The sequence below is a fragment of the Puntigrus tetrazona genome, chromosome 25, assembly GCF_018831695.1.
Source record: "Puntigrus tetrazona isolate hp1 chromosome 25, ASM1883169v1, whole genome shotgun sequence".
Classification (NCBI taxonomy): domain Eukaryota; kingdom Metazoa; phylum Chordata; class Actinopteri; order Cypriniformes; family Cyprinidae; genus Puntigrus; species Puntigrus tetrazona.
This window is the reverse complement of record NC_056723.1, coordinates 6,917,931-6,934,114: the sequence shown is the minus strand read 5'-3', so window position 1 is coordinate 6,934,114 and position 16,184 is coordinate 6,917,931. Positions and strand designations below refer to the sequence as shown.

The 16,184-nt window shown below is 39.1% G+C and overlaps 1 protein-coding gene across 1 annotated transcript; it reads right to left on the bottom strand.

Moving 5' to 3' along the window:
• Window positions 1-810: 810 nt before the first annotated feature.
• Window positions 811-12,896, bottom strand: LOC122331112 (cryptochrome-2-like). Its single transcript, XM_043228572.1, is given in 14 exon segments — window positions 811-1,268; window positions 1,718-1,843; window positions 1,845-1,951; window positions 2,107-2,190; window positions 2,510-2,712; window positions 2,940-2,962; window positions 2,964-3,092; window positions 3,176-3,487; window positions 3,853-3,983; window positions 3,986-3,992; window positions 4,141-4,414; window positions 8,690-8,832; window positions 10,939-11,046; window positions 12,514-12,896. Coding segments are annotated over 13 exon segments (1,803 nt in total). The 5' UTR covers window positions 12,676-12,896; the 3' UTR covers window positions 811-1,268; window positions 1,718-1,723.
• Window positions 12,897-16,184: the final 3,288 nt, after the last annotated feature.

Sequence of the window (16,184 nt, the reverse complement as noted above, 5' to 3'; positions counted from 1 at the left end):
TGCAGATCTATGGGATTCAACATCCACCGAGCAAAAAATTAAAAAATAAAATCTCTGTGTGATCAGAAAGTGAAAACGGCTGCAAGAATTCATTAAAGTCTGCAAAACGAAGGGCGCTAACGATTTCATTTTAAAGAAAAACAAACAGGTTCAAATAGGTTCAAGAAATTTATTTGATATATTGTAATCTACATTGAAACATCGTAGATGCAATATATCGCGGAAACATGGTTTTGTCGCTGACAGAAGCATGCAGTGAAAAGGCTTAAATAAATTACTGCCTACAAACAGAACAGCTTAACAATCCAGTCAGCCTTTTAATGAAAATAAAACTTTTTATACAATACAAAAACGAAAAAAAGGGACAAAAAAATAAATAAATAAAGCTGTTCCACATTGCCGGAGAACATCTTAAACTGTTAAATTATCATGAACGCATACATTAGTGGAATGTACAATTAATCTTCGCGACTGTTAGAAAATGTTAAAATTAATCACTTGGTAAATAAATCGAGCTTATTGAATTCTAAACTGAGGATTGATGCAGTTAAAAATCGGAAAACTTTAGTGCAGCCAGTGGCAATGAAATGCTTGCATTCAGAGTTACATACACAAAGCGTATATTTATGGGGACAAATTACTGAACCAGAAACCGAAGAAGTAAAATTCTTCATTGCTTGTGTGAACTAGTTGCTTGTAGCTTGCAAGCAATTATAGAGTTCAACTACATCAGACTTAATACAAAAAAATGACAATTCTCAAATTCATGTGGTCAAAACACTGTAGGCCGTTTCTTTTAAATGTTCCTCATCATATCTATTATCAATCCATAAACCAGAGTTGCATAAAATTTGGCTAAATTCCATGAATACTTGTATGGACCAGTCGCTTGTTAGCCTAGACTTTCATCAGCGACGGCAATATTCATTAGATCTGTGTCAGATCGCAATGCAGGAGAACTACACATCTGATACAGATCTGTATCTTCGTACATTCATGGTTAGTTTAGCAGGTCAAAACTGGAACAAAAGCAGCTTTTTTGTTTTAAATTCTGAATGTTTGACAACAAGCCCTGGATTTGTCACACGCATTCACGGAACTGCAGCCTTTATTACTTGTTTTTTTGCTGTTGTTATTTATTTTTTTTATTACTGCTGTTTCTGTTGTTCTGCTGAAGGTGGCGCCGTTGCACACTTTTTCTCCTGCCCTTTCAGTCTGTCGCGACGTGGGACTTCTTTTAGACGTGGGACTGCGAGCGCAGTCTTAACCTGAAAAGGGCAGAAATAGAAATCCTCATCAATGTTCGTTGTACTTTTTCTGAACATGTTTAATTCAATTGTGGAATGCAGCAAAATAAATTGAGCAAGAAATAAAGCTGGTTTATGAAATAACTCCCACATACCTCATCATGAAACATTAAGTAATGGATACATGTTTATTAAACCGAGCTGCTAGCTATTAAAATTACTAACTTAAAAAGGGTAATGACCTATGACCTTTTAATTCACAATTTTAAATTATACCATTTAATTTCTTATTATATATATATATATATATATATATATATATATATATATATATATATATATATATATATATATATATATATATATATATACACACACACACATTTTTCAATACGTTTCAATACTTTATGTATACAATTAGAATTATTTTAAAGTATTAAAAATACAAAAAGATTAAATAGATGTATTACCTGTGGTCACTGCTTGTCATCAGTCTGCTGCTCGACTCCTTTGGCTTGGTTGGTGTGCTTGACTTTTGACTTCTGTTTGCTTGGGAGCCCAGAGGGTCGGACCCTTTCCTCTGGGTGTGGGCCCGGGGGCAGTTGCTGTTGGGCTTGAGTTTGGGGTGGAGGGCTCTGAGTTAGGCGGGGTTGATGGTGCAGGGGTGGGCTGGTGTGGTGATGGGGAGCGAGTGGATGCTTGACCTGCAAAAACATTATAGTGCTTCAGCCAACACATTGTTCTTACTAAAGAACATGTTTTACGCATTCATTTTCTTTGGGATTGTAAAACGTGTTTTGTGAGATCATGGAGCGTAGTTCACAGTGAATGCTCTTAGCGTGATGAATGATCGTCTCACCGGCAGTGCTGCTGCTGGCCTGAGAGTCATCTGACATGGGAGGCTCCGCCTCTTCCTGGATTGTAGGGACTGAGGCGAGCAAACCTGCCAAGAAACGAAAGAGGCTTTGTTGCAATTTTTGGTAAATGCCAATCAAGTTGTTATCTGCATACAACAGCATAACAGATACACAGATGTCACATCTATCTCTTTGATAGATAACTAAATTCTGCCTAACTACAAACGGTCTACAAATTCTTTTTATGGGTCAAAGACGAGCTGCATCCGTGCCACGCTTACAGATACTGAGTCAAAGAAATGTGGTCTTTCGTCGAATGGCCGTTTATCTTATTTCCCATTTCCTCCATAAGAGGGCTGTAATAACTTTATGTTATGATGGATAGGTACACTGGGTGTTACTCACTAAGGCCTCTGTAGTGCGACAGCTGCTGGTAAACTTGCTTCATTCGTTCAATGTTGAGCCGGCTGCTCTCAGCGTGGTTGATCATAGGCTTAGGATAGTCCACACCCACAATGCAGTTGGCGGCTTTCTGCACCGATTCTGGAGCATTCCACGGCTCGTAGATGTAGCGGTTGGGATAGTCTTTTAACTGCGGGATGTACCTCCTGTAAGTGAGAATTTAAGACGTTTTTTATAACAGATGCAAATAATTTACATTTTTTATTTTATACAATTATTACAAATGACGGTATCATTGCATAAAGAAAGACCAGAACCTGTGGTGGTTGACATAAGCCTTTATGCAACACAAATCTACGGAACTCTCATAATATATAACACTAGACGGTGACGTAAGACATGCTTAGGTGTGGTTCAGGGCTGGTGAGTGTACCTGATGTAGTCTCCGCTGGGATCTGGCCCTGCGGCCGAACCCCACAGGACAGTAACAGTGGAAGAACTGCTGGAAGAACGCACTGCAGGACAGCCACATCCAGCTGCCTGCGTTCACGCTCCAGTCCGCATCCAATAACAACTCCTCAAACACCTGAAAGGAGGAGAAAGATTAATGCAGGAAAAAGGAATAAAAACAAGAAAGGAAAGAAGGCAAAGTATTGCCGTCTCATTTACTTTCATTCCGCTCTCCCAGCTGATCCACAGGTCTCCACGAGTGAGGAAACAGGCCACGGCATGTCTGGCCAGGTGGTGGATCCAGCCTTCCTGTCTTAGCTGGGTCATGATGGCATCGATCCAAGGGAACCCCGTCCGCCCTTCTGCCCATTTAGCCAGTGCCTCTGGATTGTGATCCCAGGGGATCTGCACACAGATGGGGTTTCCCTCCATACGGTCAAAGTTGGGGTTGTTGGTTGCCGCCGTGTAGAAAAACTCTCGCCACAACAGCTGGCCGAAGAGTGAGAGAGGTGGACTGGAGCGTCTCCGTAGCTAGACAAGTGCAAGAAGTGCAAAAAAAATATTTAAAAAATGACAAAATATTTAATGTCCAACATACACAATATATTGCTATGCTGCGGCAGTTCTACAGTATGTTTTTATAACATATTCTGATACTATATTATTACTGCCAAATTTTTATTTTCTTGTACTAAAACTTTATAAAGTATACACTGAAGTGCATATATATAATCACTTTTTGTGGTATCCCCTAAGGCTCGATTCTGGGACCCTCTATTATTAAAATAAAATGCATCCATTGGCAAGTGTAATTATTTAATTTGAGCATGCACTTTCATAATTTCTACCACTGAGTATTAAATGATTAAAGTGGCCATAAAACATCAAAGACTTACCTTCATAAAAAGTTCACGCAGATTGTAGTAAAAGACGCGACATGACAGACAGCCGAATCGTAGGTAAGGACTAAGGCCAGTTGGGCTTGCAAACAGTGACTGACCGGTTATTCTAGGCCTCTCAAAATTGCTACCCAGGCCTAAATCAAAATAACATGATTAAATAATAAAATAAAAATAAATAACTTTGACAGGTATATATGCATTCATTATTATTATCTAGAAATGTATAAATGCACAATTGCATTTCTTGTTATTAATTAACCAGTCAAAAGTCTTTATTCTCACCTTTCTGTCTAAGTGTTTATTCAATCTTTCCAGGGCTTCTGTCTCACCACCCTTCCATACATGAGAGCCGTCACCCTGAGTCTTAAAACCCAGCTCCTCGAGAGAGGGTACGCCGTAATGTTCATCATGGTTTTCTGAGATCTGTGTCCGACACCTGGCCATCTGTTCTTGAGTGATGGTCGGCAATGGTTTCCTGGGAAGTTCAAGTCGGTTCACAATGGCTTGAAATCTCTTGAAAGTGAGAGGGGGGCTGTGGTTGTTCATTTCTATGATCCTGAGGAAAAAGCAAAAACATGTCTTAGATATCACTGCATAAAAGCAGCTATTTTTGCTCCAAGGTTGAATATTTATAGAACTCGGGAGAAGAAATTTCTTTGGTTTAAACCAGTCTGATTTGATCTTGTTGACGGACTGATAAAGTGTAGATAATAAATAATTTTCAAAAGGAATCACAAAGTTCATTTCCAGGTATTTCATTTCAAGGACTGAGTGGCTGTCACTTGATTTGTGGATCAAACAACAACAACAACATTAGTACAAAAATAAATGTAGGGCATAAACATACATTGTACGTTACACTATTATTGGAATATAGTGAAAACTTCTGGATGCAATTGGCCGAAACTGAAAATGCTTTGTAATAATGAATATTAATTATAAATAAAAAAACAAAAGCCATTAAAATAACCACACTTTTACTGAAAGTAGCAGAATTTAGAAGCGGACAGAATTTAGGCTATTTTAATAATGATAGAACTTTACAATAGGGTTAGTTAACTACTATAGATAACATGAACTAACAATGAACAATACTTTATTAATTCATTTGTTATTATTGGTTAATGTTAACTGCAACATTTACTAATGCGTATTAAGACAGATGAATAAATATTGTTTGCTCACGAGAGGGTAGTGTCAGCTGTACTACAGCATGTTACAGCACAGTAGTGCTATTGCAAACAGGAGCAAGTATACTACACAGAAAATTCCTGTTTTGCCCGTATTTAAGTGGACTCTGCTTTTTGAGCGGACTTTGAACATGAGAGGTAGGCTACTATGTGAACAGATGCACGCTTCATTGAACGGATACTGAGCAGAGCTTAAAAAAATGCATCCCTAAAATGCATCCCTAATAATAATAATAATAATGATGATAGATGATAGAATAATTTCTTGAGTAGCAAATCAACATATTTGAATAAATTCTAAAGGATTCTGAAGTGACACAAAAACCCAAAAACATCAGATGAATAAATTACATTTTAAAATGTTCAAATAATTTTTATTTTAATATTTTCACATTTTACAGTTTTAGTCAGAAAACTGCAGCCTTAAGACTTTCTGGAAAACATTCTCACCTAAAAACAAACTTTTCAACGGTACTGTTAATTAAACACATCTAATTTATTAAAATAAAAAAATAAAAATATATATACAGTGGGATCAGTACAAATCTGAACTAAAAAAAAACAACAACTTGTTGCCCTGACTGATATTAATGCAACCTTGCTTGATTGTAGGACAAACCGCTTCTAGAATATTCTACTACATAGTGCTATGCGTTTTATTTTACACTAGCAATAAACTTTAATGCTAATAAAATTACCTATACACTCTATTTACAACCTCACAAGTATGTATATCAAACCAGTTACCACACAAGCACTATTGAGAGGTTTTCCACTTAAAAGTTGAACAGCAAAAGCCCAGTTTTACTCAAGGAAACAAGGTCATTTAAAAGTAAAGCGATTTTCGATCAGCTAGTAAAGTTGGCATGGCAGTGTGCCCCTAAAGTAACATTTCCCCACATTCTCCAAATGCAAGCACATATGCCTGTCTGGCTCTAAAAGACTGGAAAAGAAGAGCTAATAGCCTCGGTGGCTCCTCTAAGAGAGAGACAACAGCCTTAACATATTAACAGCCTGTCCCTTATTTATAGTCCTGATCTTATACAACTGCCTATATCCGTCAGGGGTGGAGCCCTTGCCATTGGCCGGTTTTCTCGGCACGGTGCAGAATCAGGGGGCACCCGCGTGCTCGTTAGGAAAAGCCCGGCGCTCGGCTCGCACATGTTTGCAGTGGTGACTTGCATGCTGAGCTATTTCACCCTCCCACACACAGCACATGTTTCACAGTGTGACCGCCAGAGCCTCTTTCCGCCGTCAGATGGCAGCAGCGAGTCTCGTATCGTCCAGGAGAGCGACAGACGTCATATGCACACCCGCACATGCATTCACACACGCTTATGCTTGCAAGCTCATTCTCTTCCCCTCTCAATGAGACGTAGAGTCTGGGCGTATCACCAACATCCATCCCATTTATGTAACCTACGCAAAAGGCCACTTGTTTTACATTACACGTCAGGAGTAGTGTATCTGCACGATCATCTGAGAGGGGGAGAGTCATGCTCTCCTGTTTGGTAATACTCTCAGGAAAGGCATGAGAAAGAGAATGTGAGTTGCACATAAACACAAGAGCAAGCCAGGGTCACGGTGCTGCGTAGTTCATTGTTATGTCACATTATGCTAAAAGTGCTGGCAAAGTTTACTGAGGAATCTAGTCAATGATTAGGGAAAGTTGCCCTATAGCTGAGGTTTTTCACTCTGGCCCAGTAGTTCAGATTTGTACTTGTCCTATTGACATTTGTACTGTACCTTATATAGATAGATAGATAGATATATAGATATATATATATATATATATATATATATATATATATATATATATATATATATTTTTTTTTTTTACAATTTCATCAGTGTTTAAAGCTTTACTATATGCAAAAGAAAAAAAATCAATAAATTGATAAATACAACTTGTAAAAGGCAAAATATTTTTTTAAATATTAAAGAAGTTATATTTTATATATAGCAATCAACATATAGGAGTCAACAAAAATTTGTTCTAGTGAATTTTGATGAACATTTTGGATGCACTTTAAATGTGTACTGTGATTTTTTTTTAAATTGTGCAACTAATTTAACATTTGTTTTAAATGTTTTAATTTTTGTATTCATGTATTCACTTATATTAAATAGATTACAAGTTTTATAAAATACACAATTATGATTACTTTATATTTAAAAAAATAGCTGAGAATTCTACAAGTAAATAATGCAAATATTAAAATAATAAATAATACTATATATTTGCACACACACACGTCACCAACTATACATGTAACCCTATGAAAGCTATGAATTGATTTATTTTTAAAATACTAATAAATTACGTTCTACTTACAATATAGATGTCAATCAAACCAATTACCACATAACCATCAGTGAGATGTTTTCCACTTATATTAAAAAAATGTTAACTGAGCAAACCAAAAGATTCATGCATATTTAGTAATAATAGTAGTAATAATATCAATGCAGAAAAACCCCAACAGCCCACGTAATGCGCTTTCCTACCTAGCCTGATGGGTGAAAGGTGCGTGAGTAATGAACAAAAGATGAATTTCTGAAATTATGTAATATCAAATAATAACTGCTCCATCAGGAACTAGTAATGAATTTTAGATTAGTTTCTCCAATAACGCTTACATAACGCCTGGTCATTAATGGACTAAAATGGCATGCAAATGATGGACAAAATGAGAACGAGATGCCGTGTCAAACCCATTGCCACAATTATCTCAAAAGAATGTGAAACTGATTCTCTATGATGGCATTCGAGACCTGAGTGAGTTTGGAGTGTCATATGATAAAGTGTCTCTTAATGCCGCTTCAATGAGAGCACTCACTTAGCTACACTGCGTGAGGGGCACATTTCTGAAAATGTGATGTTAGGGGTGCCATGGTAACAAATTGGATTATATATATATATATATATATATATATATATATATAAAAAAACACTATATTACAATACCATACTCTTAAGCTCATTAGTTCTGTGAGGGAAATAATTTCATATTTTGTTTGGATTCGTCTGATTGCTTCAAGAACGCACAAATTTTCAAAACAGATTAGAAAGGGTGATCACAAACATACGCTTCATTTTTGAGAAACTATACATCAAATGTGTTTGTTTCTGCTGATTCTAGTTTCATGTAAACTATTGTTCAAAATCTTAAGGTCAGTAAGATTTTTTTTTTTTTAAGAAATTTATATTTCTGATCAAACGTTTTTACTAATAATTCTGAACAAAACAAGAGTAATAATCAGCACAACTATTTTCAACACTGATAATGATTATAATAATAAAAACAACACTGAAGACTATAAAGTTATTTTAATTAACAATAATATATCACAGTAATACTTTTGATCAAACAAATGCAGCACTGAGAGCATAAATATTTGAACCAGTACTGTAAAAACTTTTCAAATACTTATTAATGGACATCACTAATAAAACATGCTCGTTAAAAATTAATTTAATACACTACCTGTCAAATAATGACATGATTTGAGTAAACTTAATACAGTTTTATAGACAAATAAACCGCACCTATAAAATGTATTCTTTACAAGACCTTAAAAAAATACTGCATCTGTCAATTTTTCATGAGCAATGTGTGTGTTTTCGGTTCGTCACCCACCTGTCTGGACTGTAGAGCGTGTGAGTGTTTCGTACCATGGTTTCCACACCGTATTCCTGCGCCATTTTAATGATGGCTGCATCTCTTTCTTTGCCATAAGGCTCAGAGTCATATTCAAACGTGAGACGCGTGACGTTCCACTCCTGTAAGAGACGAGACAGATCATACATGTATAATGTTAAATCTAAAATATCAAAACAAAATAGAACACCAAGTATTTTTACTCCTAATTTCTAGGAATGGAGAGAGGAAAAAAAAAAAAATGTTATATAAAAGTGAAGGCAAAATTCTTGGGAGTTAACATCATTGACAAACTGCTTCTTTTGATAGCGAGTACATCTGTTGATAAAGTAATTTAGCGTTAGATTACCAAAAAAGGCCCACAAAGTAAAACCGTTACTAATCATTGCAATGTCCCTTCACACATCTCTCGGGTAATCATCACAAAAACAGACGCCGTGCTACTCAGCAGTTCAGAAGAAGTGTACTGTAGGCGGATTCTGTGACTTCTTGGTTATACAAGTGCACTTTGAAGGTCTGGTGTGCTGGTGCCCTCACCCCCTTGCATAAACAGCACTATTAACCTGCCAAAGGGTTCGTACGAGCCACTTGACTGATGCATTGCCGTGCTTGAGAGAGAGAGAAGACTCCTCCGACTGCATTAAAATGAGATCTTTCATAACAAACTACTCTGAAATGCTGGTGTAAAAATCGATCAGGAGTCAGGACTCAGATGTTTAGCTGAATGTGACATTACTGGAGCATCTAAATGCTGTGGGATGCATTCAACGTTATTCCTATAGGTTAGAGATTTGAACAAGTTCTTAAACTCAAAGACGCACAATGGTAAAGAGACGCCATAGTAAACATAGCTAGTAAACATTTATATTACTCAGGGTTCCCAAACATTTCAAGCAATACATTTCAGGGACAGTTGTGAATGACAAAGTAAAAACAATGAGGCTAGGATTCAAAATGATAGTAATTTTATAGAGACTGCACACACAACAAGCAGTTTAAAGCCGATTATCATCATTATTATTTTTTGTTTACAGTTGAGCAGAAGTAGAAAGCATTTTTACTACAGATCTGCAATCTTCTGATACTTTATCCTTTAATTTTGTGAGATTGTGTTATTGAAATCAATATATATATATATATATATATATATATATATATATATATATATATTTTTTTTTTTATTTCATTTCACTCTGCAAGTTGCATTAATTTAATCAATGTGACTAAAATATTTGTATTTGTAAATGCTATTCCTTTAAAGCTTTCTATTGGCCAAAGAATCCTGAAAAAAATAATTTACAACGATAACAGTAAGATTTTTTTTTTTGATCACAGAATCAGAGTAACAGAATGACTTCTGAGGGACTGAATATTTACAATAGTTTGTTAGATTTGACTTTTTCACAGATTATTACTGTTTTAGATAAAAAAAAATTAAATTGTACTGGTTCACAATGTTTAAATGGTTGTGCATTTGTAATATTAAAAATCACACTGCAATACTAATTACCAGCTCACGAAAAATGATATAATCTCTAAACACTTTGTTATTCAGATTAGTTATTCTTATCATTATAAAACAAAAACTACTAAGGCTGAGATTTCCACCAAACACCGTCCTCGTCAAACTACATTTTTTATGCTTTATGTCTGGTATTGATAAGGCAAAACTATAAAAATTGAACATAATTTTGCCAAATCTAATACATTGCCAATATTCTTCAGCTGATACTGTGGTGGACCAGCGATCACAACACCCACAGCTTCCTCTACGATAGACTTCCCAGCAGTTTACACTGCATTGTGTATATTACAGAACCATAGAAACCAGCCAAGAGCTAATGTTTGCTAAACTTATTAGCCAGAGGCTGATATTTGGCAATATGTTTTAAATCAACGTCTAGGCTTGTTATTCATTATAAAATGGCTGCCGCCAAAACAGCTCGCAGATTCTTCAGTTTGAGAAAAATCATCTGAAACGAATCATCAATTGCCGATGAACCAACTAATGGCCACTAACATCACTGCGGACACATTAAAAATGAGCTTAAATCGCTAACCATAGTAAACACATAAAACGCTGCTAAAAACCCAGCATTGCTTTGTGTACCAGTATATACTCAGACCTGATGGAAACTTTCCACGCTTCAAGTTGTCAGAGATAATTGTTTAGATTTTAAAAGCCAAAGTGAGGCTAAAAAGACACACATCCTGATAGAAATACAGACCTTGAAGAGTCTTGGGAAGACGTCCGTTGGTTGTCCTCGCACCACAAATAGCCTAGAATTCAGCTTCCTCAAACTTGTGTCCAAATCTTCTAAAGATTCCAGTAAAATCTGCCAGAGAAAACGTGAAACATTATAATATTTACAAAGGTTGAAATGGATATCCCATGACCTCGTAAATAGTGCTACATTTTACAAGTTATTACCAACTAGCAGGAGATATTTCCATGAGGAAGTGTAAATATAAGCGTGTTGTTTCTGTCAACATCTAAGACAATTTACATATTTTAAGTACAAAAATTATTTCCAGCAAATTGCAATATTAATAGCACCTTGTACTGACCACCCAAATCTTGATTGGTTATCGATTCAGGTTTTCATTGGATTCTTCTACATGCCACCAAAATACTTAACCTCTCTCTTATAAATATTTTCATAAGGTTTTTTAAGGCCTGTTTCAGAGACAATAGTTTTGTTTAATGAACTGGTGAAGTGAATGATTCGTTTATAACCCTTCTGTCGTCGCTCCTGTTGTCATAACCGAAAGAATCGTTGAACAAATCCCGTTGAATTGATTCAGAAGATCTCGAGTTAACGGACGAATCTAACCCCCAATACGAAACTTTTTAACTTTCTTTTTTTTAAAAATAAAATTAAAATCTCATTGTCTGACGCAACACGCATCGCGTTTAAAGCAATAAACTTATATAAGTTTGTTTTCATAATTACATAAGCAGAAACGGATCTTTACAAATTCAAACTATCGTCCGAGTCCGACGGCTTTTTGACAAAATGCAGGACAAAACTCCGATATGCATTCAGTTTTTTTTAAGTTGTGATTATTCTTCATTCATAAACAGATCGTTTCACGGTATGTCTGGTAAAACGGCACACGTGAAAACGGGACCGTCCTATCACGTGACTCGCCTGTTTCAATTCAGATTTCTTATTTTTTACGTTTAGGTTTTAATAAACCTCGTCTCCAAACGGCATGCGTTTGACTTCACCGACAGACACATTCAATGACGCAATAATGAAATTGGTAATTTTAGCGGTTATATAAAACAAAAGTGGGCGTGAGCAAAACCACATTAGCCTGTTAGCTTCCATATAGCTTAACGGGTCTGAGCCGCCACAATCGCAAACATTCAACGCAATAACGACTAATTAATTCGGCGCGTATTATTAAACTAAAAATAACAGGCTCTATTGGATTTACAGAAGTTGGACTGAAGCGGCCAGCTGACTTGTAAAGTTCGTTCACCTGCTGTAAACAGCAGTCGGGCCCCTCGCGAGTCAATATTACGCGCTTTTTTTAATGATATATGTCGGTAATAAAAAGTCAGAATGTAATTTTTGCGCTTAAATGAGACACACGCATAAGCACTGCTTTAAAATGACACAGCAAAGCACCCAGCTGCCCTGCACACCGACTCGGCGCATGTCCAGGGCCAAAACATAACAACAACGGCTGTGCAAAAGAGCTGCGTAGTTACGCGCCACCGTATCCGCGCTTCGCCATTAAACCAAACTTCCCGACGTATGCGTTTACGTACAAAAAACTAAAACTAAAATCACAAACCTCCATCTGTTCACTCCCACGTTGGCCGATCCCGCAAACCACGGGTCTAAAATATAAACACACCGCACAGTATCCGCGCCATTGAGCGCTTCCTGCAAAGCCGGATTATCGTGAAGCCGCAGCCCTTTGCGAAACCAATGCACGGAATTCACCACCATGGCTGCGCTTTATTCCATCCTAAAGCTTTAAAGACGGTAGTCCGAAAGAGCAAACGATCCCGATTTCAGCCGTCCAGGAGCCACATTATGCCTCTCTGTGAAGTTTGAGATGAGGAGCAGCCGCTGTAGACGCTCTCGTTTCTTCCATTGGGCAGCGCTATGACACGTGTACGGATTACCAGAATGAGTGACTCGGCTTTGCGAGACGCTATTGGTCCAGCCCCGAGGTGGAAGTCCAGCCCCGTCACGTTTCTCTGGTGTGTTGTTCGCCGTGTCCGTGAAATAATCGTCAAATTATGACATCAGATCATGCAACCGGTGAAACGCGTGAGGCGCGCGCGTCTTCCGTTCAGAGTCGAGGGCGGCAAGGTCTTCGTTAAATACGTACACTGAGCGTGACACGAGAGGACGTGACGAAAATGGGAAAAATCGTATAATATCTGGGATCGTATAACCAGTTGTGGATACCTGTTGAGTTGGGTCTACGTGTTTTATAAGCGCTTGCGTTAACGTGTTTACAATTAAGAGGCGTTTAGCTCCTCCTCGTGGTGGTTCGTATCGCTGCGTTTAGATGAAACGAGGTTCAGATTGGGGTCAATGAACTTTTAAGGATATTGTGGTTGACTCACGCATCGATGCCCCAGTGCTGTGTGTGTTTTTTTATAATATGGATAAAAGTTATGTGTATCAATAGTGTACCAATGTAGTCTATATATACACTTTCTGTTGTTGTTGTTATTATTGTTGTTATATAATACACTGTCCTTCTTGTTTGTTGCAGTTAGTAGTACTAATCATAATAGTACTGTATAATTAATATATGATTTATGATGCATATTAGTGTAAATCAATAGTAAAAAATAGTATACTGTAATATAATACATCATTATTACTGTTGTTGTTAGTAGTAGTATTTTTTATATATTGTTTGTATTATAAAATTTCATTAATGTATATTTATTTATGTGCATTGTTTGTTAAAACTGTATCAATGTAATGTAGACTTTAACATATTGCTATAATAAAATAACAATAATTATCATTAATAGTAATAGTAATCAGATTGTTGTATTATATATATAATATAACATTTTGCAACGTTATACATGTTTTTAACAAATTCATAGGCTTATTTTAAATTATGATGATAATTATTAAATAATATATAAGTGATATTAATATATATGTATATGTATATATATATATATATATATATATATATATATATATGTATATGTATATATATATATATATATATATATATATATATATATATTTATATAACAATAATAATTATTAATAGTAATATATATATATATATATATATATATATATATATATATATATATATATATATATATATATATGTTGTGAAAGAGGCAGAGGAAGCACAAGAGAAACAGGTGCAGTGAAAACCCCCGGAGGGTGTATTTATTAGACAATACACAGAAGGTGAGCGGTGAGTCCGTGCGAGGAGTGCAAGTGTGAGTCCGGGGTGGTGTAGCGGTGAATCCGTGAGTGCAGCGTGAGTCGTCTCGGTGTTTCCGTGCTTAGTAACGTGAGGAGTCCACTGTGAGGTAGTAGGGGAAGTAGCTCAGGCAGGCCCGCCACGTTGTAGCTTCTGGGAGACAAAGAAAGAGACAACAGGTTAGCTTCCGTTTCCGAGTCTCGTGGCTCACTGAAGCCGTCGCCTCGGCCGGGCTTATCTGGCCCGCGGCTGATGAGCTCCAGGTGTGGCGAATCCGGCGCTGAGTGGCTGGTGTAGGTGTTCCGTGTTTGTTCCCAGGCAACGCTGATCGATCCTCAGGGCGCTTTCGTCACTCCCCAAGCGCTGTCCTGGTCCTGGTGGATAAAGCAGAGCGTAATAACGGGAAATTTGGGGTGGGTGGGGAGTGACTTCGACAGACTCGCAAAAAGCCGACCATCCGCGATAGGCCGTCGGCGTTGGCGTTGGCTGTCCCGGCGCGTGTTGCACGTCAAAGTGGAAGTCCTGGAGCGCGAGGAACCAGCGGGTCACCCTGGCGTGCCGTGTCCTTGGCCCTGGCCATCCACTGGAGGGGTGCGTGGTCGGTAAGTAGGGTGAACCGCCGGCCCAGGAGGTAGTACCGCAGTTCCAGGACTGCCCACTTGACGGCTAGGGCCTCCTTCTCCACCGCGGCGTAGTTTTTTCTCGGGCGGGGTCAGCTTCCTACTGATATATAAGACCGGATGCTCCTCACCCTCCTGGATCTGGGACAGCACGGCTCCCAGACCCACATCAGAAGCATCCGCCTGTAGCAGGAAGGCAGCCAAGTCCGGGGCTCTCAGGACAGGGTCTGAGGTGAGTGCGGCCTTAATCCTCTGGAACGCTTTCCTCCGCGTGGGGTTCCACAGAACCCGTTCAGGCTGCCCCTTCCTGGTCAGGTCTGTCAGAGGGGCGCTATGGAGGAGAAGTCGGGGATGAAACAACGATAATACCCTGCCAACCCCCCAAGAAGGCGTTGCACCTGGGTTTTGTTGGTGGGCCTCGGTCTCCTGGATCATGGTGACTTTATTCTCTCTGTGGCGGATCAGTCCTCGTCCAACTCGATAACCAGGTACTTCGTCAAGAGCGCCAGGTGACATTTCTTGGGGTTGGCGGTGAGTCCAGCCTGTCGAAGATCCCGAAGCACCCCTCGCAGGCGCTCCAGATGGTCTTCCCAGGTCTCCGAGTGAATCACAAGGTCGTCCGAGATAGGCTGCGCGTGCGCACTGTTGGTGGGGGTGGAGTAAGATGTCCATTAGTCTCTGGAAGGTGGCTGGTGCCCGTGTAGACCGAAGGGAAGGACCGGTATTGCCAGTGGCCGCCGGGGTGGAGAAAGCCGCTTTGGCTTGGCTTCCTCTGACAGCGGAACCTGCCAGTATCCTTTGGTGAGATCGAGGTGGAGATATACCGGGCCCTTCCGAGGCGTTCCAGCAGTTCGTCTCACACGGGCATGGGATATCCGTCGAACTCGGAGACCTGGTTGAGTCGCCGTAGTCATTGCAGAAGCGGAGGGTGCCGTCTGGTTTTGGGAACCAGGACGATGGGGCTGACCACGGCTCGCTCGATGGTTCAATCACCCCAACTTCAGCATTTGGTTTACCTCCTCCTCAATAGCTCGCCGACGCAGCCTCAGGGATCCGGTAGGCCGCTGCCGGACGCATGACGCCGGGAGGTCCGGATCTCGTGCTGGAGGAGGTTAGTCTGCCCGGGCGTGGACGAAACACATCCGAGAACTGACCGACCAAATGTTGGAGTTCCGTCTTCTGTGCGGAGCGAGCAGGGCGCGTTGGTGTCGATGACCGGGCCCTCCTGAATGGCGAGTGTGGAAAGGTGTTCCCTAGTCCCCACCCACTTCTTCAACAAGTTAATGTGGTATATTTGTTCGGTGCGCCGACGGTTTGGTTGGCGGACTCGTAAGTAATCGGGCCGATCTTTTCCAGAATGGTATATGGACCTGCCAGGTGGCCAGGAATTTGCATGCATTGGTGGGGACTAGTACCATGAC